The following is a 23814-nucleotide window of genomic DNA, read 5'->3' as shown; positions in this document are numbered from 1 at the left end:
GTAACCCTCCTGCCTCAGCTTCCTGAATGCTGGGATTATACGTTTATACCTTTCTATACCATTTGTAGGTCTCTATACTAGGACCTACATGGGTGAACTGAGCTTCTAGAAGCTAACTAAGGGTCCCTCTGGATTCTGACAGCCCCGCTGCTCTGACATCTTTAGCTCCTCTTTCAGTACACTCAACCCTCACAAGATGCCGGGTGGTGGGAGTCTCTGAAGCTGGCCTCCTAAGACTGGGGTCACGCCCTGGGTAGGAACCTGGCTCATACCTTGAGCGTCCAGTCTCTTGTCAGCGTAGACCTTGTAGGTGAAGGCATGCCGCAGGGCCAAGGCTGCGAAGAACATCTCCACACAGATGATGAAGTCCTGGTAGCCGGCAGCCACGGTGCCCTCACCCACCGACACTCGCGCTGAGTTGATCTTGGGGATGGCCCCGCACTTCTCTAAGATGGCCAGCAGCATGCCTGCACAGGGAGAGCCACTGTCTGGTCACACGCCAGATCCCTTCCCACGCCCTGCAGTCATGCAGTGCCACCCAAACAGCCACACACCCCAGGGTACAATAGGGCTCATCTGCTCCTGGAGGCAGGCATGACGACACCGAGCACAGCAGTTTCCTGCAAGCTTCACCCCTCCCAAGTGCCCAGTGAGTTCCAGGCCAGGATTTTAAAGGACAGAACTCTGGCTGGAACCCACAGTTCTGGAAACATGAACCGAGTGGGAGATGGGACCGGGGTGGAAGCAGGCACTGGGGCTGTGAGCACCAGGTAAGAGGAGGCCGACCTTGCCAGAAGGAGAGGAAGATGACGGACTTGACCATGAAGAACTTGAGGACAGGGCTGTAGGGGCTGAGCAGCTCCCTTGTGGCGAAGTAGAAGAGGAAGAGCGCGTACAGGGCCAGGCTGACGGAGATGTTGTAGATGATGGTCACGTAGAGGTATCCGCTGGTGACACTGTGGGGAGGCATGTGTGACTGGGACCAGCTCTGGGAGGGCAGGCTGCCCCCTCCTCCACCCTGCCCACAACCTGCTCCCCATGGGTCACAGCTGTACTCTCCAGTAAGGGTACAATGATCCCCTGGAGGGAGGGGACAGGGGATGGGGACAGAGTGGGAATGGAGTGCAGGGGTGCTACCAGCAGGCCAGCCTGCCATTACAGCTTCTCCCACTCACATGGAGGCCCTGCTCTGAGTCCACTCCTTATGGAGGACTAGAGAGAAGCTGGGGCTATGCTGGAGGTGACAAGTGTCACAGGGGGCATCCTGATCTTGGTGGACTCATCTGCCTAGGTGGGCTGTGGTACAGGTTACAGGCAAGATCTCAGAGCACAGGGTTGGGTGTAAGGTGCCTTCACTAACCCACAGGTGAAAAGATGTGGCTGGTTTACATAGTGGGGTCTTTACATTCGGGTCTGAGGACTGCTTCCCAGGGCTCCTTTCAGAACCTGCCTTAGAGCAGCTGCCACCTTCTGAGACTCACCCAGGGCCCATGCAATTTAGGGAGACCACAGTGGGCTGTCAAGGTAGGGTACCCATTTGTATGCCAATATTCCACCCACAGATCCCAGGGAGGACCCCTGCTTACTCAAAGTCTCCGTCCCGGTACTTGCCAAAGGCCTGGAGTATAACGGTGCTGACGGCCATGAGTGGCTTCACCACACAGAACTGCAGGGTGGCCTGTTGGGGAGACAGATGAGGCGGGATAAGTAGGGGTGTTCCGCGTTAGCACCTCCTCTGGCAGCTGGGCCTATGCTGGCTGCTAGGAAGGAGGAAGGAACTGCCTAGGGGGAGGCCAAATGTGTAAGGAGACAAGAGGATACTAGGGATTCAAAGACTAAAACCACAGGACCCAGGGGACCAGGAGCAGAAGACATCTCAGAGAGAGCTCAGAGGACGAGAGGCCTTCAGGAAGATGGCAAGGCCAGGATCCAGCCAAAGGAAGCACCTCCAAGCCAATCACACAGGCGCTCGCACACACGCACACACACAGAGTAAACAAACAAGCAAACAGGAGCCTTTCATTCATATAGAGGCTTGCTCAGGGCAGAATGTGAACAAGGACAGGGCGGGGTGGGGGTGGGGGGGGTGGAGGAGCAGGTTAGGGTACAGCAACAGGGAGGGAGGTGGCTCTGGGCAAGAGGTGCGCTAAGGAAGACCTGGCCCACACAGGGAGCGCAAGGGTCTCCATCATTATCATCATCTTCTTCTTCTTTTTTCTTTTTTTTTTTTTTTTTTGGTTTTTTGAGACAGGGTTTCTCTGTGTAGCCCCGGTTGTCCTGGAATGAACTCTGTAGACCAGGCTGGCCTCGAACTCAGAAATCCGTCTGCCTCTGCCTCCCACGTGCTGGGATTAAAGGCGTGCGCCACCACCGCCAGGCCTGGCCTCCATCTTCTCATCCTCCCCAGCTGCTTCCTTGCCCACGCCCTGGCCTGGGCCCGGGGTTCTGTGGAGCTGGGGTCTGAGTAGGCTGGAGAAAGCCTCCAGGAGCAGCAAGTGAGGACAGGACACCCCTTTAATATGCATGCGCCCCAAAAGGTACACAGGAATCCAGGCCTGGCTGACTATCCACTGTGGTCTCTGAGTGGCTGCCATCAGGGTGAATGCTAAATACCCTGTGTCCACAGCACAGAGTTGCAAGTGAGGACATTAGAGCTAGCCACAGTGTCCTCCTGCCAAGGCTACCTATTCTACACACAGTCAGGCTTTTTCAAACTTGCTCAAATGCAGGAGGATGCTAAGCCAGCTCTGCAGTTTCTGTAATCCAGTGGGGTGTCCGTGTCACCCGCAGACTCACACTGACCTCAAGGCCATCATCCTCAGCCAGAAGCCCTGAGTGAAGGAGAGGCGGCGGGCACACGGCATGGCCAGTATGGCTCTGGCTAGGCCCAGAGGCAGAGGCTGAAGCAGAAGGGCCGCCTGGGAACCCATCTCCGCTCCACTGAGGGCCTAGCCTGCGGACAGCCGCAGCAGAGGAGCACAGCACAGGCAGGGCTGTGCACTGCGATCAGAAAGCCCCAAAGAAGCCCTGGGCTGCAAACCTTCACCAGAGGCAGTGTGCGAAAGGGAGAAAAGCAGGGGTTCACACCAAGGTGCCCAGGGAGCTGGTGGGGCTGCTCCCTGTGGGGGACTTTTATCAGCTCAGTTACACACAAGGAAACTGAGGCAGGCAGATGCAGCAACGGCACCTAAGCCAGCACCAGAACCTTTGTCCAGCTATACCATGGGTGGGTGTCTGAGGGCCACAGACCAGGGGAGAAGTCAAAATCATGTGTCAGCCCCAGAGTAGGCAGTCCTTTCTAGAGCTCTGTTGAGTTGGGGGGGGAGGGGTCACTGACCTGAGAATCCCTGCTCCCCTCCCTTCCTCTGTCACTAACCCCGCCCCTTATGTCTCCTCATAGGAACCGAACCCAGGAAAACACACACACACACACACACACACAACGAGGGAAGTGCTTTTCCATCACATTGTAGCCCAGGAATTTCCCCTTTTAACAAATGTGCCAAAAGACTCAGACACTGGGCTCTGGGCCGGAGGACATCCTGGCCCACCCTGTGGTGCTGGAATGAAGACAGGACTGTGAGGGGTGTCACAGGGGTCAGGCGCCTCCACATGTTCCTTCACTCCTGCCTTCACTGCCACGGTGAGGTTCAGCATTGGGGGCCCCAGAGTCCCGGGAGGGGAATGGTCTGTACCTGGTGGCAGTGAGGCCAACTGTGTTCTCTGTTCTGCTCTTAAGAGCAAACCTTTGAGGGCAATGTCATGATCAAAAGCGGCCATGAGTCACAGCTGGGCCTGGACTGGGTGGCTGAACCACACAAACAAAGGCTCGGCAAGCCCCACCCTAGACCAGAACAGCGTTAACCCCTTCCGGACCACTCCGCGGGAGAGACCGTGAGGCTCCCTCTGGGAGAGGCAGAACTGAAGCTCGGGCATGTCCACTGACAGGCTGTTGTGCAGGTAGCCATGTTGTGGCCCTGAGCCCTCTACAGAGGCCAACAAGAGGGATAGGCTGTAGTGCCCTTGGCAGGGAGGTGAGGGTGGGGGGACCTTTCTCTCTGAGTACTTGGCCATGTTGGAGGCTAACAGAGGCCTACAGAGGCCAAGGGCAGTCATGAAGTCTGGGTGTGGCACCCCTAGATACTATCTCCCTAGATGAGACAGAGCTGTGCTAAGGACTACATCCTCTGCCTCATCTGCTCCTTTCAGTCACCTCCTGAGGTAAGTATTGCCACCTCCATTTTATAGAAGGACAAACAAGCTTAGGGAGGCTAAGCAAACGATGAGGTCACACAGGCAGAGAAGCTGCAAGTCCGCAAGTCCAACTGTAGCCAGGAAGTGGTGACCACGGAGATCAGCAGCCATGACACCATGACGGGCAGGCACTGCACAGTCTGGTCTGCTCGGTGTCTCTCATGCAGAAACCCTTTTGGCCCAGAAACAGGGATGGGTTTTTAAATAGATGGTCCAGAACCGTGTGCTTCCTGGTTCTTGAACACAGCAAGACTCTGGGCCAGCTTCTCCGGCCCCAGGCTGCCCCTGAGACTTCCAGGATGTTCACTGCCAATCTCAGCAGATGACATTAACATGGTGTCTCCTGAATAGCTTGGGCCTGGAGACCTCCACAGGTATGGCACAGGTCAGCATGCAACACGACAAAGGTCTGAACCAGGACCCCTCGCCTGCTCGCCAAGCTGGGGCTGTCGCTGGCCACACACCTGTTTACAGAACCGCAGGAATCCGATGGAGTAGGTCTTTCCCCAGAGGCAGCACGTGCCGTACATACAGCTGGACCTGGGAATGACAAGTAGAGAGGGCTGGGGCCAGGGGCTGGGGTAGTCTGTATGCCTACCCAGGGGGTGGGTAGGTATGGTCTGTGTGTCTACCCAGGTGGGTGGGCAAGGCTGGGAGTTGCCCACATGGGGCTCAGGAAGCTATCATACTCACTCAATGGCCTTCCCTCTGATCTCAGACATGATGGCACTCTCTCCCCCGAGGTACTCATAGCACAGGCTCAGGAAGTTATAGATGACAAAGGCTGCGAAAAGTCAGCAGAGCGGTCACTCAGAATGGAGCGGCAAGCCAAGGGCTTAGCTGAAGCGACACTCAGCCCTGCAGTCGTCTGATGACCTCTGACCCTTCAGGATACAGGGCAGCATAGAGCTGGGGTGAAGAGCCACGTGCCCCTGGGCCAGACTGTCCAGCTGTGGACCATGGCTCTACCGCTTAGGAGCTGTGTGGCTTTAGGCCGGGTTCTCAAGCTCTCTGTGCCTGTTTCCTCAGCTGTGAACTGGGGACAATGGTGCTGTGGGAAGAAGAGCAGCGACCATATAAGGCCCTGCTGACGGCTGAATTCCCTGGACATGCTCCCGTGCGCTCAGTGAGTGGTGTGACACTCACTCCAGGGCATGCTGCAGGGAGTTGCTGAGTCCTACCCCAGTACAAGCTGAAGCCCTGGGACCTGCAGCCAGCACTGCAGGGATGAAGATCAGAGGCTGGATGTGGTCTCTGGCTCTCCAGCATTATCACCTATGGCAAAGGCCAGGGCAGGCCACAGGCCTACGCTCACACTGGCTCTCACAGGACCTCCCCCTGGCAGGACAGGAAAGGAACCTTTCTTGAAATGGATTCCCCCAGAGAAGCCACAGGGTCCAACACCACTTCCCCTTGCCCAGCAGTGGCTGCGCCCTTGGGAGGTCATGCCGCCCACCCGAGCTTACACCCTTCCCTTTCTGTGCAGCATGGGCCTGGGCTGCCGGTCCACCACAGCCACACCCAGCTCTGACTGAACGGCTCACTCCCACTGTGCTCCACTCTCAGCTCAGGACTGTCACCTTAGCAAGTACACAGAACAACCAGTGCTGTTTCACTGCGAACAATCACTAGTGTGTCACTAATAAACTCATCAATTCTCAGAGAAAGGAGACAACTTCCTCAGACATGACCGGACTGATCAAATCAGGTCCCCTGACCACCTATTAAAATCCACTCCCTTTGGTAGTAAATATTTAAACTCCTCCCAAGATTTCTACACATCCCTCTCGGATAGACGAAAGGCACACACAGCCTTTATGCTTACGATACGTGTTAATCAATACAATAGCTGGGCAGAAGAGACATAGGTGGGGTTTAGGCTTTGTGGGTTTGGGGTCAGAGGAGGAACATGAAGGGGGAGAAGAGGTGGGCACGAGGAAGAAGTGGCCATGGGTTAGATGAGCCAGAAGAACATGGTTCTGAGGGCTGGCCGATTGAAGTTATGAGCAGCCCAGAAGAAACACAGTAAGTAATAACTCGGGTTATCGATAGCAAAGTAGATTCTAACTTTGAGGACAGTAAGCAGCAGCCCAGCTCTTGTGCTGCTTAAGGCTTATTAAAACTATAAAGGCTGTGTGTGTTTTTTTATCCAGGAAGTCAATAACCCCAGGCCAGGATTAAAGTAATTTCTACAACACTTTTCCTAGGAAAATACAGGCTCACACAGAACAGACCCAACAATAGCATTTACACAAGAGGCATCTACACAGGCCGGAAACAGAAAAGGGAGGCTGGCATGTGACCAGGAATGGGTGCAATTCAGGCAGTAGGCTGCCATCCTGTTACATTCTCAATGTGGCTCCAGACCTGGTCTCTAGGAAGGCAATATCTACCACAGCCTGCACGCCAGGCCATGTGTTACGCCAGGGACACATTAGCAATCACGGGACCCACAGTCCAGAGGGAAGGGATGGTCTCACCTACTCCTGCCCTGGTCTGCTGGATATCTAGAACTTTCTGTTCCATTCTAGATACCACATGTCAAGTCACAGACAAGAGAATGCCATCAGGAAGGGAGAATGAGGGTCACAATGAAACCTGGAGGCTTGTCCACACAGCAGACGGGTGCCTCACCATCTCATGGCAGATCCCACAAGGACTTCACTTGACAGAGTGGACACACCTTTCTCCCTTCCTGCTTTTCAGGACAGGGGCTCATCATGGAGCTGAGACTGGCCCCAAACTGGCAGAGATCTTTTGGGCTCTGTCTCCCAAACGTGCTGAATTACAGGCACGGGCCAGCACACCTGATTTGGAAAAATACTTTCTAGTGAGCATCGTCATGGGAGAGCCCCCAGTTGGTCAACAGAACCAAGCATCAGAAGCAGACCCCCAGCAGGGACTGTGGTCCCACCAGCCCTCCCTCACTGGCAACTTCTCCAGCCAGTAACTACTTAGCCAGGAGGTTAACAGTCCACTCAGTGTCCTAGCTGTAGTTCCTACAAACAAAAAGCTACAACATCCAGCTCAGGGCTTCAGTGAGAACCTGCTCGGAAGTGTTCCTGCAGCTGTGCCCCCGGCCAGGAGTTATATACTCTTCAATATACAGCACTGACTACCACCTACGGCACAGTAGGTACCTTGTACAGAACTGATGGTCCCAGTGCATCTGGCTGCGCCAAGCTCTCTCCTCTGTTAAACTTGAGTACCTTCCACTGATCTCAGCCTCTCCTACATAGAAATTCTGCATTGATTGGAGAGACCAAGCTATCTGGGACATTCGGGTAACTGAGGATAGGTTTGGACAACAACTGCCAGCTGTGGACTAGAGGACTTTCTGCTTGGTTCACCAAGCCTCAGAACATCCCTCCCATTTTTCAGGGGCACGTGGGCAATCGCTGTACAGTGGACCAAGCCTGGTGGACAGGGGACCTGCCCTGTGTAAATGTGCCCAATTCCAAGCTGATCCCTAGCCCTCCTCCCTGGTGGCTCCTCATCCTTTCCCGGTACCACACAGGCTGCTTCTGACTCCTCTTCCTTCAGGCCTCTCCCTTTACTCAGATCCACTGAGCTCTTATACTTCTTGGTTGTGAGCTGTGGCCAGTGGTGCTGTTACCCATCAGGGTGTCCTACTGGCAGCAAACCGGCTTATGACTCTCTTTTTAAGTTACATTCATATGTGTGTGTGTGTAGATCTGAAGAGTTCGCAGCACTCAGGCCTCACCTTTCATCACATGGATCCTACAGAGGCACTACAGGCATCAGCCTTGCCGGCAAACATCTTTACCCACTGAACTGCCTCCCTGGCTCCCGTCCTAAGCTCTTCGTTCATTCTCTGTAGCCTCTCTGTCATGAAAGAGGGTTCATTTGGGGCCACGTGTCAAGATTCAGTATATGTAGAACACGCCGGGGCCAGGTGTGACGTCGTACATCTGCAAAGCCGTGCAAGGGAGGCTGAGGCACAGGGATCACGGATTTGAGGCCAGCCTGGGCTACATAGTGAGACCTCTCTCAACAACAAGAATCTGAACTCTGAAATGGGGTGTGCTCCCCTCCTTCACCAGGCCCGGCATACGGCAAATCCTGGCTGCAAAGACCCAGGCAGGCAGGTGCCTTGCGCTTTGTCACCATCGGGTCCTCCTGGGCAGCCCCGTTTTCACACTGTGTAATGGCTGTGCGATGCATACTCGCCCTGGTACTGGGGGAGGGAAGAACATGCTAATGATAAGGGAGAACCTGGGGTAAGCTGTGAACGCCACACAAACTCTTGTAACAAAATCTATGGTAGGGAGCAGAGGACGCTGCATCTCCACCTCTGGCCCTCGAGCCTCCCAGGCTCTTAGCTCATCCCAAGCCCATCAGACACCAAACCCACAGCGATCAGCTCACACCCCGGCCCCGTGGTCTATCCCAGCTCGGTGTGAAACACAGCCCTCATCAGATGGGTGCTGTATGGAGCCAGGGCATCCTAGGACAGTCACCCAGTATCTCTGAAACTCAGCCCTTGCCAGGTTGCTAACTAAACAATAAAATTTAAACAATTAAATAATTGTTTAAAGTTAAAGGAAAATATCAAAGACACAAACAAGGAAAGGTCTCAGGCCCTGAGTCGGGGGTTCACGCCCACAAGGCCTCCCCCAGCACGGTGACCACTACTCTATCTTCAGTAAGGTTTTGGAACCTTGAGGTTGAAAGCAAGATCTTAAAAGCCTAAAAGAATATGCAAGCAGCGAGGCAGGGTCAGAATCCAGCTGACTCCCTAAAGGCAGCAGCAGGAGCTGAAGCCAGAGAGAAGAAGCCTGCAGGACCCAGAGAACAATTTCCACCCTTGAGGTGTAGTCCCTTCCAAAAGATGTCAATCACAGAGCCATCCACTAAAGACACTTCAGGCTTCCTTACCAGCATCTCATGGGCAGCTTTCTCAGGAGCCTGGTAGAAGATGAGCCCCAACTAACAGAGAGAACAAACCACAAATGAAGGAGAAACAGGGACAAGCGACCCACACAGCACAGGGGAAGCCAACACAGGTCTAAGAATGATCGTGACTGGCAACCTGGGTGACAGCAGAGGTGGCCCTGAGAGCTGGCAGTGCTGAGTGCAGAGAGCCTGGTCAAAGCAAAGCCAGTGCTAACAGATTCACACATGGCCACCATATGGAAAGCGGGACTGGTTATTTAAAACTCGGTTGTAGTGTTCAGGGATAAGTGAGGGATAAGCACAGAAAACCGAGCAAAGCCAAAATTAAGACAAGTAGCAAAGCCCAGGTTTCTATACAGAAAGGACAGAGGGCTGCAAGCACCACCCTCAGGAGTGGAGGCAGGAGCGCACGGCTGCACATGGACCTTGCCCCCAAACCAAAGGAAATGAAAGGAAAAGAGGAGGGGACGGGGGAGCGCAGTGCAAGGCTCGGCTCTGGGCAGCATTTAAACACACATTCTAAATGCACACCTAGAGAAAACTGTAGTCTAGATCCCCAGCATGGTGAGGATAAGAGAAGTGTCTGTATGTGTGCCTGTGCGTGCATGTGTGTGTGCTTTTTTAGGTATGTTACAGGAGATCTAAGGGGAAATACAGAAGGGACAGGTGAGAGTGAGGGACAGGTGAGAGTGAGGGACAGGTGAGAGTGAGGGACAGGTGCTGTGCTCTGTCTGTAAATGCCCTGGGAGATGACAGGCCAGAGACAACAGCGTTGCTAGGAGATGGATGGCAGACTTCCCGAGCTGGCAGTGGAGCTGGTTGGGGCAGGTGGGAGGAACAAAGGGGCTTCTGAAGTGCGGCTGCTCTGGGGTGTTGTTGAGTGAGGACTGCCTGGTAGCTCCCCTCCTGTATCCCCATGTACTACAGGTCCTATCTTCAGGGCCCCTAGACTACACAGGACACACAGACACCAACACACACACACACAAACACAGACAAGGACACATACTCAGCAAGAAACAACTTTCTGTTTCTAAAAGAACCAGGGGAGCAGACGCTGGTCCCAGTGACTGGGAAGGGAGGAGCTGGCACCTGCAGGGAGGAGCTGGTCCAGGTGCCCACAGGAGGCCGGCACCTGCAGGGAGGATGCTCAGCTCCTCCCTTCCCAGCCAGAGGCTCCCCAGGGGTTTTCTGCTTTCAGGAACATCAAGCACAGAGGAACACCTGCCTCCCCATATTCTCTCCTGGAAGGAACCTTTGCAAGCACTGGCCAGGAAGACAGTACCGGGGAATCAACTGCAGCCCCACAGAAGGGTTGGGCAGGGCCCCTCATTCCTCCAACACACACACACACACACACACACACACATACACGCACGCACGGACTAGATTGGGGATGTATTTTTGTGCCTGCTTAGCATCTAGAAAGTCCTGGGTTCCATGTCCAGCACCACTTAAAACCAAGTATGGTAACATATACCTTTAATCCCAGCACTTGGGAGGCAGAGGCAGGAGGATATCTGTGTTCGAGGTCAGCCTGGTCTACAGAACAAGTTCCAGGACAGCCAGGGAGGGCTACACAGAGAAACCATGTTTCAGGGGCACGGGAGTTTGAGGCTAGGGATGGAGAGGTGGCTAAGCAGCTAAGAGCATGGGCTGATCTGCCAGAGCATCATCCTGGCTTTCAGTTCACAGAGCCTTCTTCTGGCCTCCTCAGGCACTACATACACACGGTGCCCAGACATACATACACGCCAGCAAACAATCATACACATAAAAGGTAGACAGAGAGACAAAGAATATAGGTCACACTGGGCAGTGGTGGCACATGCCTTTAATCCCAGCACTTGGGAGGCAGAGGCAGGCAGATTTCTGAGTTCAAGGCCAGCCTGGTCTACAGAGTGAGTTCCAGGATAGCCAGGGCTACACAGAGAAACCCTGGCTTGAAAAACAAAAACAAAAAAAAGGCTATAAAGCCACACCTCAATCCCGGAACTAAAGAGGTAGAAATAGGCCGATCTCTATGAGCTCCAGGTCAGTCAGAGATATAGCATGAGACGCTGATACCTGCTCCCCGCTCTCCCCAGTAACCAAAAAAGGTCTGAGGCCAGCCCAGGCTACATGAGATTTTTTCTCAAAGGGGGAGGGGATAGTGCTGTCACGCGCCTGGCTCTGTTCCCACGGAGTGAAGCCTCCTCTCAGGGCTGTATCCACTGAAGGAACAGACAGTGCATGGACAAGGATATGACATTGGTGAAGAGACAAGACGAGGGTCAGTCCCACACGGGGCTGGAAATCAGACCATGCCAGCTCCTAACACCGAGGAACTACCTACTGCTGAGCTAGGGTGGAGGCTGATGTGTCTCCTAAAGAGGTTGTGGTAGGGGACACAGAAATAAGGGGGAATGTGTCAGAAGGCGCTAAGGAGGGGGTGCCAGTCCTTTCCTTTGAGGCATAACAGAGCATCACAGGGGGACACATGGGCTTGCAGGCCAGCTGTGTAAATCCTCCCCCAATACCCGTGATTCCTATCCATAGATGGACCATTTAGAAGTTGCCAACCAGGCTAGAGAAGCCAGAGATGAGAAATAAACGAATCAGAGGTAGAGCTCCTGCCTCGGGGCATCTGTGAAGGCGTCCTGGGATCCCCCAAACCAAACCATGTCTGTAAGCGGAGACTTGGGTTACATGTGGATGGTTACCCGTCCGTTAGCGACAGATGGACAGCCAGGTGGGGAAGAGGGATCCAGATCTATCCTTGTGGGGTTGGTCCAGAGGCTCCTGAGAGACTGAGGAATGACGTGCCAGCCTCAGGTCCTAGAGATGAACGAGGGGTGTGCACCCCCCTGGCCCCCCACTCCCCAACCTTCCTCCCAAGCCCCGCCCCAAGATGTGCTCACCCTCATAGCAGTCTCGGACGGTGCCGAAGTACACATAGTACTGGTCATTGGTGAAGAAGAGGAGGCTGAGCCAGGAGTCGAAGGCGTAGATGGGCACGATGAAGAGGATGCGCACGATGTGGCGCTGCTCATTGGGACGGCTGTAGCAGCGCAGATGCATGTAGATCTGAGGGAGGGCACTAAGTCAGCCAAGTCCCACTGTTACCACAGCTGCCTCCCACCTGCCTGTCTGCCCTCTTCCTCCCGCCTGCTCCATGGGAAGAGGATGGCTCCTGACATCTGTCTCTACCCTTCCTTGCTGTATGGGCTGATACAAGTTACCCACCCTGAGCCTCAGTCCTACTCTGTAAAACTAGATGATAAACCATCCATCATGAGAGTCCAATCAAAGGGACCACATAAAGCTGGTGTGACACTATCTACAGGCCACCTTCAGCTACAGGGGACAGTAGGGCCACAGTGTTGTTGAAGTTGTGGTCCTCAATGTGTGCTCCTATCATTTTGCCTCCCCAAAGCCAAGTTCCCAAGGTCTCACAGCAGCAGCAGCAGCAGCAGCAGCAGCACTGAGTTAGCTGAAGGGCTGATCAAGGGCGAGTTGAAGCCACCTGGCTGTGGCCACTCTGCCTTGTCCCTTCACAGATGCTAGAGAGGGTGGGGCACTCGAGAGCCTCCCTCTGGAGGATGTGGACACGCTTCCAGGCTGTGTGGCCACAGTGGTGTGCTCACACTACGTCCAATGAACTAAGGCAGCACTGACTGCAATGTCCCCAGGGAGGCAGGAGAAGGCAGCACAACTCTGGGGAAACAGAGCTAAGGGCGCAGCCTCAGGGCCTGGGCCCGACTCTCATGACATCACTCTTGGCCCAGCCCAGGCCAGCCCTGACTAAGGAAAAGGACAAAACATTTCCATCTGCTGTGAGCCAATTTCCTTGGACACTAATGGATCTGAAAGAGACTGAGATGCATGGCAGCTGGTGAGCGGCTGCCAGGGGCCTGAGCAGACTCACCCAACCCTCTACATGGGAATCCAGCAAGCTCCTCTTTGGGCACCAACCTCCCCTGAGGGCGACAGGATACGGGAGACCTGACTTCTCTCCCTGAGCTGCCACCCAGCTCCTCAGCCACCTCCCTCAGGCTCCCAATAAATGTCTAACTGCAACAGTTCCGTGGCTTCGGCTGCATATGTGCATGGCCAACAGATTCTGAGCAGATCGTAGCAGACAAGCATCTGTGTGTCTCCTCACAATCCCGATGCTCCAGTTGCTACTGGACTGAAGGTGAATCCAAAGCCACCACCTGCTTGCAGCGGAGCTGGGGTGTGGGAGAGAACCCCAGGAAGCAGAGCTTACACTCCTTGCCTGGCCTGCCTGAAGCATGCTTTGTGGAACTAGAAACCACTTGGGACACTAAGGATGTTCCCCCATCACACCTAGGTACCTGGTGGCAGGTGATGAGCAGAGCTGTCCACACAAAGAAGCCGGAGATGGCCTGGGCGGCAGTGGTCATCAGGAACACAGGGTGCTCCATGGCTGTGGGGCTGCCCTCGGGGGTGGCAGAGATGCTAGGTGAAGCTGTTGTGGTTGTGGGTGACGCTGGGTCTGGGGCCAACGCGGCCCCCCTCACTGTCATGGTTCCCAGCAGCAGCAGGCTCCCTGAGAGGATCTCGTGCAGTGAGTGACGGGCTGGCCTAGGGAAGAAACAGGAGTAAGCGAGCGAGCAGCGATGTGCTGTGAACAACCTTTCCAGGTCTACATCATGGGCCTAGCCATGCCCCTGCTCAGCCCTTGCCCTGGCATCTCTGGGCCAATACACAATGGCCTGTGATGTTCTGAGACCTTTGTCAGGCAAGACTTTTGTCTGCCAAACGTCCTCAACCTTCCATAGTACATTATAGGAGGCCAGAACATGGCTGGGAAGCAGGGTACAGAAGAGCGCTGACCTACAACTGCTAACAACAGCTTGACCACTGCTACCCTGCCAGTTCCTAAGTACTATTGCCACAAGCTGGAGTCCTCACGTGGCACACGGAACTGTCCCATGGGCCTCTTGTCACTCTCCTTTTTTTTTTTCTTTCAAGATTTATTTATTTATTATATGTAAGTACACTGTAGCTGCCCTCAGACACTCCAGAAGAGGGTGTCAGATCTCAACGGATTATGCATGTGGTTGCTGGGATTTGAACTTGGGAACTTTGGAGAGCAGTTGGTGCTCTCAACCACTGAGCCATCTAGCCAGCCCCTTGTCACTCTCCTTTAGAGGCTATGCAGCCCTAGGCAGGCCTTGAGTTCAAATCCTCTTACCTCAGGCTCCTGAGTGCTAGGCTAAAAGATCTGTACCGCCCTGATGTGACAGACTGGCTTTTCTTATGGTTGCTGCTGTTTTGTTTTTGTTTTTCTGAGACAGGCTTTCTCTGTGTAGCCCTGGCTGTCCTAGAACTCACTCTGTAGACCAGGCTGGCCTTGAACTCTCAGAGATCCGCCTGCCTCTGCCTCCCAAGTGCTGGGATTAAAGGTGTGAGCCACCACTGTCAGGCTTGGCAAAGCTGTTTTATTTCTATGGGAATCTACCTGAAGGGCCTGGCTTTTGAGATTTCTCTCAGACCTCCATGATGGCTAACAGTCACTCATCCCTTCGGGTCCCAGCTGTGCTATCTGGACATAAAGTTATGGCTCATCTTCAAACTTCAAACTATAAAACCCAGGACTTCACACATGCCAGGAAAGTACTTCTATCTTTGCCCCACACACAACCTCGGAGAAATCATCTTCTAACTCAATGTAGGAATCCACTTTCCTAAAACCCTGCCCAGACACTTCCCCAACCGGATACTCCAGGCCATTTCCCATGCCCTACCTAGCTATTCTCTAAGGAACACATGGTCTGCGTTCGGTCCACGGGTCTCTCTCCCTGCCTGCTCAGAGGCAGTAAGTCCCCTATTCCCATCTTTGAATCTCCAGCACCAATTCCAGCAGCCAGGCGATCTCTAATGCTCAGCCTCATTACCGGCTTTCGATCTGCATCTCCAGAGATGGTGAGTGAGGTGGGCCACACAAGAAAATGGCAGAACTGACGAACATCAAGGGACTTTCCGGTGAGAAAGCAAAACCAAGGGAAGATGGCACCTCTGAGGAAACAAAGCCTTTCTATGTCTAGACAGAGCTGGGGTCCCATCTGAAATGGAGACGTCATCCTCACGCAGCCCCGAGGAGAGCTGCTGACAGGTACCCACCACGTGTCTGCCAACTGGGGCAAGGCTGGGCCAGAGACCAGAGCTACTTTCCAAGAACAAAGCTTTCCAGGAGCACCAGAATGCTCTTTTTTTTTTTTTTTAAAGATTTATTTATTTATTTATTTATTTATTATATGTAAGCAGAATGCTCTTAAGGAGTGTGATGCCCCAGAGTGACAGCCACAGTGACAGCATGAGGAGGGGGGTCTTTGGAAGGTGCTCATGAAAGGGATCAGTACCCTGGTGTGAGACCCCTTCTCTACAACTTGAAGACAAAGAAGAGTTGCCTAGGAACCAGAAATGAGCCCCACTGGACAGCGTGGTCAGTGCCTAGATCTCAACTGCCCAGCCTTCAGAACAATGAGAAACAGGCTGGTTTCCAGCATCCTGTTATGGTAGCCAGAGGAGTCCAACTGCGCCTTCTACCCAGGCATCGGAGCCCTACGAGTCTCATCCTCCTCAGTGCTGCCACCTACTGACAGCAGTCAGTGCTACCCGGCCATCAGGTGACCCGGAAGGCCAACTGCCCAAACCCCAGACTGCCAGCGACCCACTCTGCACCAGTGCAGAGGGGTGAGTGGAGTGAGTGAGAGAGGGCACATCACAGACACTGGGAAGAAGCCTGATTGAAGCTTGAGTCCCCAGCTCCATCATCAGCCCAGGTGACCAACCTCACAGTCCCTTGCAAACCCCAAAGCTGACATCTAGGCCAGGATGTAGTGACCCCTCGTCTTTGTGGGGTCCAGACAACTCACACCTGCCCTGTGGTCCAGACCCCACCTTGCCCGGCTGTCCGTCCGCACTCCTGCTGGGCTCCCACTCACATCCAGCCTCCACATCTCGCTGTCAGAACACCGGGACCCAGGCAGAGCCCTTGGATTGCTCTCTTCCACATCGACAATCCCTAACCACCAACTAAAAGACAGATTCAAGACTCAGAAGCAGAGAAGGAATCTAAATTGGGAAACTGAAAAAACGGAGAAGGTGTCTGTGTATGAGGACTGGTGGCAAGCTCTGGAGAGAGAGACACCGTGGCAGCCTAATAATAGCTGCTGTAGGCATGGCTGCCAAGTTGAAAGCTAGCGCCTGAGATGTTTCTTTAGAAAGGTTTGCACTGTGAATCAACGTCTTTGCCTGTCACTCCAGATTAAAAGGATAAACATGGAGTGGGCAAAGAGACCCCTAAATCGCCAGCATTTCCTCCAAATATTATCTTATGCTTGTTTTCTTTCCCCTCATGGCGACTTTGAAGTGATGTTATCTACATCTTGGAAACAGAATAAAGATGTGAAACTTGGCTTCCAGCCCCCTACCAAATGATCTGAAGGTTTCTAGAACATTCTCTCAGATCACAGCTAAAGCAATGTCCTCACTCTGGTCCCCTCAAAAGGCAGGAGTATCAGCTCCTCCACCCAGACCCAAGGCCCACATGGAGGCTGCCGACCACATCTGCAATCCAGCCTACATCACCCTAAGCCCTGCACCTGCTCACAGTGCGCACAGAGGGCGAGGGGGAGCAGATCCTGGGACCCACTGCTTACAGCGTGCACAGGAGAGGAGAGATACTGGGTCCCACTGTCCTATAGCTACGACAGACAGATGTCTTCCTGGGAGGGAGCACTCATGACCCAGATCCCAGAGCAAACAGCCCATTGGCTTGGTGGAGCACCTGGCCCCTGTGGCAGGGGGAACTGCAGCTGGTATAGCACCCTCTAATCCGCATGGTCTCTGTGGCTTCCCTTTTAAAAATCAGTCCACGTTCCTCAAGGTGGGGAGGAGACATACAAGACAAGGCTTGCATTCCAACTGCTCTAGCAGATTCCAATCCTTTTATTTGGGGGGGGGGGGCGGGGGGTTGTTCATCTGTGTGCATGTGTGCTTGTGTGTGCCTGCAGTTGTTTTTGAGAGTCTCTCGCTGGCCTGGGGCTTTCCAATTCAGCTCCCTCTTCTGTTTTTAACATGGGTTCTGGGAACAAACTCCAAACCTCATTCTTGGTGGTTAGCACTTTAACCAAGAGCCGTTTCCCAGCCCACGGCTCCCGGTCTTAGTTGAGCAACTGTCAAAATTCTGCATGGGTATGGCAGAGGGTGGTAGGGATACAGTAGACTCACTTCTCTGAGGACATAGCCTGAAGCCTCTGGACCCTCATGAACTTGGGAAGACACAGCCTTGACCTTGGGGAGCCCAAAGCTCCACGCTCCTGCAGCACCACACTGCAATGGGGAGGTCACATCCCATCACACTACACAGAGGCGACTGCCTGGGGGTCAGTGTGGTCAGGTGTCCGAGGGGCAAGGATCTACCAGCAGCATCTAAACCCAGAAGAGTCTGAACTAACTTCAAGCTCGGAAGATGCTGGCTGGGATTCCTGCCAGAGGAGTTCTACAGTGTTCCAGTGCAACTACGTACGAGACGAGAGGGCTCTAGTCTACAGATGTCCCAATGATAAACAGGTTTACAATTAAAAGTGACTATTTTAGGACTTGCAAGATGCTTGGGTAGAGGCCCTTGCTGCCAAGCCTGATGACCTGAGTTCAATCCCTGGAACACTCTCTCTCTCTCTCTCTCTCTCTCTCTCTCTCTCTCTTTCTCTCTCTCACACACACACACACACACACAAACACACACACACAGTAATAATAGCAATTATTATAATAAATAAAATAGCACTTTAAACGAATCTGGGCGTAACTGCGGGAAGTCTGACACAGACGGAACATGCGCACTGCGATGATCAACAGTGCACTTACAACTAAGCCTCGAGGGTGGCACCTGTCAAAACAATTACTGCCTGGATAAAGGAGGAGAAAGCAGGAGATGAAAAGAAAGCATCTTGCAGGACAATACTGAAGGCTGGCTGTCCTCTGCTGATCTAAGATGACTATTGTTTAAAAGACTCTGGTGTGGAAGACATGGTTGTATTAAATGTAAACAACCACCAATTTGTTTGTTTTTGCTTTGTCCTATCCTATTCTTATGACTGTGGACTTGTGTTCAGATCAATATTATTTGTATCACTTCATGCTAAACCTCAAACACATGCTTTCTGGTGCTGCTGCTGCTGCTGCTGACAGAGCATGACTAGGTGGCCCTGGCTGGTTTTGAACTCATAGAGCCCCATCTGTCACTGCTTCCTGAGTGCTGAGATTAGAGGTGTGTGCCACCATGCTTGACCCTAAATAAATGCCTCTTTTTATGTGAAAAATTAATGCAAAATGGACTGTGGATTTTTTATTAGAGGCAGGGTCTTAACATGTAGCACAGGCTGGCCTTAGATTTACAGTGATTCTTCCCTGCCTCAGCCTCTCCCGCACTAGATTATAGGCCCCACCATGTTCACTTGGACTTTGGTTTCGTTTTGTATTTTTAACTTTTAAAAATGTGTAGCCGGGCGTGGTGGCGCACGCCTTTAATCCCAGCACTCGGGAGGCAGAGGCAGGCGGATTTCTGAGTTCGAGGCCAGCCTGGTCTACAGAGTGAGTTCCAGGACAGCCAAGGCTACACAGAGAAACCCTGTCTCGAAAAAAAAAAAACCAAAATAAATAAATAAATAAATAAATAAATAAATAAAAATGTGTAAATTGCAAGAGTATTTTGCTTGCATGTATGTACAGGCACCACATGTGTACTTGGTACCCTGGGAGGTCAGAATAGGGCACCTATTCTGTAATTGAACTAGAATTACAGTTGGTTGGTTGTAAGCTCCATATGGTTGCTGGAAATCAAACCTAGGTTCTCTGCTGAGCCATGAGTGCTGGTAACTGCTAAGCCCTCTCTCCAGCCTTTAATCCCAGGACTCAGGAGGCAGAGGCAGGTGGATCTGAGTTTGAGGCCAGCCTGGTCTGCAGAGCCAATTCCAGGACAGTCAGGGCTACATTAGAGACACTCTGTCTTAAAAAACCAAAGAACCAAAACCCATAAAGAAAATAACCTTTGAAGCCAGGAGGTGGGCAAGATTTAACAGCAGAGCATAGCCCACAGAAGGAAACATACAGAATGAACTGTATAAAAAGTAGAAACATGGGCTGGTGAGATGGCTCAGTGGGTAAGAGCACCTGGCTGCTCTTCTGAAGGTCCGAAGTTCAAATCCCAGCAACCACATGGTGGCTCACAACCACCCGTAATGAGATCTGATGCCCTCTTCTGGTGCATCTGAGGACAGCTACAGTGTACTTACATTAAATAAATAAATAAATATTTTAAAAAAAAAAAGTAGAAACATAGGGAGACCTTTCCAAAAACCTGGAGGCGAGGGGAATCTCTTAAACAATAACAGATAGACCTTCTTGTTTTGTTTCTCTGGGTATGTAGCCCTGGCTGTCTCGTTCTGTAGATAAGGCTGGCCTAGAACTGAGAGATCTGCTTGCCTCTGCCTCTGAAGCGCTGGGATTAAAGGTGTGAACCACCACCACTCTGAGAAAGAGGAGAAAAGAGTGAAATGTTAATACTGTGAGAGCTGCGGCACTGTGGAGTAGCGGGGTGGGTGTGCCTGCAGCACAAACCGGGGCAACAGTCAAAAGTTCAACTGTACCATCCAATCTGAAGAGAGCATTGGCTAGGTTGATATGCAGACGGTGTGCACATCATCAGACAATAGAGAAGAAAATGAAAACCACAGAGAAGTATCCCCAGAACTACACAATGAGAGACAGTGTTGATGCAAATGCTGGCAAGGAGGCAGAGAAACTGAACCTCACACACAGTGTGCAACACTGGCATGAAGATACAGCAGAACACTGTCAGGCCATTTCTTACTCAACCATGCAGCTTGGTGTGGCAGCCCAGCCCAGTAGTCCCAGCCCTCAGGAGGCTGGGGCAGGTAGATCGCTTGAACTTGGGTATTCATAACCACTGCGAAATTGTCAGAACTGTCAAAATTTGATAAATCTGGAATCACCAGGAAGATGGGATTTTTAAGCCGGGCTGAAGGGGATTGTGTTAATTGATATGGAAAGACTTGCCCACTCTAGGTGACACCATTCCCTAGGCAGGAGATCTGACTGGTCTAACAGTAGAGAAAGCAGCTAAAAACAAGCACACATGTATTCACTGGCTTCTTTGGACTGCTAAAATGTTGACCAGCTGCTTCAAGCTCCAGATGCCTTGACGTCTTTACCTTGATGGACTATAACCGGGAACTCTTGAGCTATAATAAGAGAATAGCCCAAATGTCTGTCAACAAGTGAATATAGAATAAACCACTACATCCAGAGCTTGAGACTATTTCTCAGCATTAAAAAAGAGTGTCTGCCTGGTCATGGTGATAAACATCTTTAATCCCAGAGTTTGGGAGGCAGAGGCCAATGGATCTCTGAGTTTGAGGCCAGACTGGTCTACAAGGTGAGTTCCAGGACAGCCAGAGCTACAGAATACAGGCTAAACCCGGTTTTGAAAGAAAAACAAAAAACAAAAAACCCACAGCCCCAACACTAGGAGAAAGAAGCCCTCTCTGTTAGGCAGGGCTATTCAAGAGACTCTTAAAACATTCAGCCTATTGCTATTGCCCTCCAGAAGTGGAAGTTAAGCCCTTATTGCTAAAGACACCATATACCTCAAACATAGGGCCCAGAGTTTCCGAGCTGGAACTGGCCTGAATGCTTCCTCAAGAACTAGCTTCCATGGCATTATATACAAGCTTTCAAAAGAGGATATGGGGGCTGAAAAGATGGCTCAGTGGTTAAGAGCACTGGCTGCTTTTCCAGAGGTCCTGAGTTCAATTCCCAGCAACCACATGGTGGCTCACAGATCTATTTGTAACAGGATTTGATGCCCTCTTCAGGCACATAGGTGTACATGCAATACAGAGAGAGCACTCATACATTAAATAAATAAATAAATTTATATGAGTACACTGTAGCTGTATTCAGACACACCAGAAGAGGGCACTGGGTCCCATTTGTTGGTTGTGAGACACCATGTGGTTGCTAGGAAATGAACTCAGGACCTCTGGAAGAGCAGCTAGTACTCTTAACCGCTGAGTCATCTCTCCAGTCCAAATAAATAGATGTTAGAAGTGGGGAGGGGGGACATGACCAACAACGGTCTTACCAGGCTACGATGCCCAGGAATCACCACAACAACCAGCACGGCACCACAACCCTACGGATTCGGTAATGGCACGAATACTGCGGCAGTGACCAACAGCTTTCTAACTGAACTTAAGACCTGCTCAAAACCAGAGAAGTCACAGTACTGGAAACCTAGCCAAAAGAAGGAATTTTTTTTTAAGTATCAATACATACAGCATTATCAATATATACAGCATTATCAATACATACAGCACTGGGCTGCCTGGAGAGCATTATGCTTAGTTAAAGTCGCCAATCCCAAAGTCAGAAACTGTCTGAGTCTGTTTATAGACCATTTTCAACGTGACAGAGCTATAAAGGTGCAGCTGATGATGATGAGGGCACAGTTGGCAGAGACCAGGGACAGTGAGAGGGAGTGTGGTGCAGGCAGGTTCCTCCAGGGATGAGAAGTCATGATGAGTCCATAAATCCACACGAAATGAGCCATGCAGAACTACACAGACACGTGCCCTCCCTGAGGTAACAATACAGAACCGAGTGAGCCTCTCAGCCCGGTCCCCACTGCGCTGCCCTCAGGGAACCACTCTGATGTAGCTACAGTCAAGGAGGATGTCACCCATGGAAGGAGCCTGCACCTTCTACCCCAGGTCTGAACCTCCTGTGGGTCTCAATTTGTTTCAAACAGAGCATTTGTTTTTGTATCTGGCTTTGTTTTCTGTTTTTAGATTTTACTTTTTTAAGATTGTATTTTATGTGTATGAGTATTTTACCTGTATTAATGTCAGGTGCACCACATGTGGACCGGGTGCTCTTAAGAGACCACAAGATAGTGTCAGATGCTCTGGAAGCACAGTTACAGATGGTTGTGGGCGCTGAGAAATGAACCTGGGTCTTCTGCAAGAGGAACAAGTGCTAACTGTTGAGTCCTCTCCCTAGCCTAAAATAGATCTTTAAAGTCTACAGCATGCAGAGACGCATACTGGCTTGTTACAAGGGTTAAAAAAATTACCATGGTGCTATAGCCACACCCCCATCTCCACTGCCAGAGCCTGGCCTTAAATTCTTGTGTCCTGTGTTCAAGGGCTCCTCCTGGGCTGGGGCAAAGGTCAGCTGGTAGAGTGCTTGCCTAGCATGCCTGAAGCCCTAGGTTTGGCTCTGAGCACCCCAGAGAATTGGAAACAAGGTTCAAGGTCATCTCCTGCTACAAAGCAAGTTCAAGGCCAGACTGGGCTCTATGAGATTCTATCTCAGGAAGGAAGAAAAAAATTCTTCCTGAGCAGCATCTCAGAGCATAAGCCCAGCATCCAGCTTGGGGTGCTTTTAAGGGAAGAGAGAAAGGTTAGTGAGGTTGGTCATACAGAAACCCAGTGTAGGGTGAGGGAGGGACGGCTCGTCAGCACGTAAGGAGCCGTCCATCAAACCGTAATGAAGGCAGAACATCAAAACCTCCACCAAAGCTGAGACCCAGTGACCGAGCCAAGACCCAAAGGAGAGACTGTCTCCCTATCTTGCAGAAAAGCATCTGAGTGGCCAAACCCGGCAAGCAAAAACTGAGGCTGGCCTCAGCGCCAGGCGCTTCCGTCCTAGACACTGGAAAGGAAGCAGCAAATGTCCCCATGCACAGACACTAGCTCTACACTGCCTCTATGCAAGCTTCCTAGGACTGCCTTCAAAATGTCCTCAGATGCCTTTGTGACATTCCTTCACAGGACAGTGCTGCTGTTTTGAGAGATGACACCCTCAGAAACATCAAGCGAGGAAGGCTCTATGCAGGGCTTTGGGACCAAAAACAGTGTTATCTGGCATCAATTGAAAAAAAAATCTCAAATCTGTACTCCTAAGATACTATGAAATAGAATTGTTTAGCTGATTAAAAATAAAAAATTCAGCAGGGTGTGGTGGCGCACGCCTTTAGTCCCAGCACTCGGGAGGCAGAGGCAGGCGGATTTCTGAGTTTGAGGCCAGCCTGGTCTACAGAGTGAGTTCCAGGACAGCGAGGGCTATACAGAGAAACCCCGTCTCGAAAAAACAAAACAAAACCAAAAAAACCCTGTTTTGAAAAACAACAACAAAAACAAAAACAAACAAAAAAATTCCCAGTGAATCTGAGTGTTTTGAATGCCCATGTTAGAGACTCTGAAGCAAATGCCTCTGTTTGGTTTATAAAAACCATCTGACTGACAGAGGAAATGGAAATGTGCCAGCTAATTCTGACAGCTCCTTTGTACAGTCAGTGGCTGAGATGGATCAGTGAGCGGAACAGTGAGTGTGAGCCAAGGCAGAAGCACTGGCCCCAGCTGTGGCCTGCACAGCCACAGGGGCATGCGCAGGGAGCTCTATCGGGGAAGGCAGGGTCGGGCCTTCCAGATGCTCCCTCCACAGCGCCAAAGCTCGCCCACCCTGAACACGCCAGCCAAGGAAGCCAGAAGGCCTGTGCTATCAATGACTCCAACTTTAAGGCTCATGACATCAGCTTGCCCTCTG

The 23814-nt window shown here is 51.9% G+C and overlaps 1 protein-coding gene across 3 annotated transcripts in view; it reads right to left on the bottom strand.

Moving 5' to 3' along the window:
- Tmem184b (transmembrane protein 184B) overlaps positions 1 to 23814 on the bottom strand; it is a 44139-nt gene that overhangs the window by 4348 nt on the left and 15977 nt on the right. For all 3 annotated transcript variants that reach the window (XM_029469801.2, XM_085831927.1, XM_085831928.1), the window contains exons 2-8: positions 13509 to 13758; positions 12072 to 12237; positions 4948 to 5038; positions 4719 to 4794; positions 1587 to 1678; positions 787 to 956; positions 273 to 467 (exon numbers count right to left, since the gene is read on the bottom strand). In XM_029469801.2, the coding sequence (XP_029325661.1) occupies positions 273 to 467; positions 787 to 956; positions 1587 to 1678; positions 4719 to 4794; positions 4948 to 5038; positions 12072 to 12237; positions 13509 to 13700 (982 nt within the window). In that variant the 5' untranslated portion in view covers positions 13701 to 13758. The remainder of the gene's footprint in view (positions 1 to 272; positions 468 to 786; positions 957 to 1586; positions 1679 to 4718; positions 4795 to 4947; positions 5039 to 12071; positions 12238 to 13508; positions 13759 to 23814) is intronic.

Source organism: Mus caroli, unplaced genomic scaffold (genome assembly GCF_978045245.1).
Source record: "Mus caroli unplaced genomic scaffold, Mus_caroli_1 scaffold_16, whole genome shotgun sequence".
NCBI classification, from domain to species: domain Eukaryota; kingdom Metazoa; phylum Chordata; class Mammalia; order Rodentia; family Muridae; genus Mus; species Mus caroli.
The sequence above is the reverse complement of the archived record's forward strand: the minus strand, read 5'-3'. Positions and strand labels throughout refer to the sequence as shown.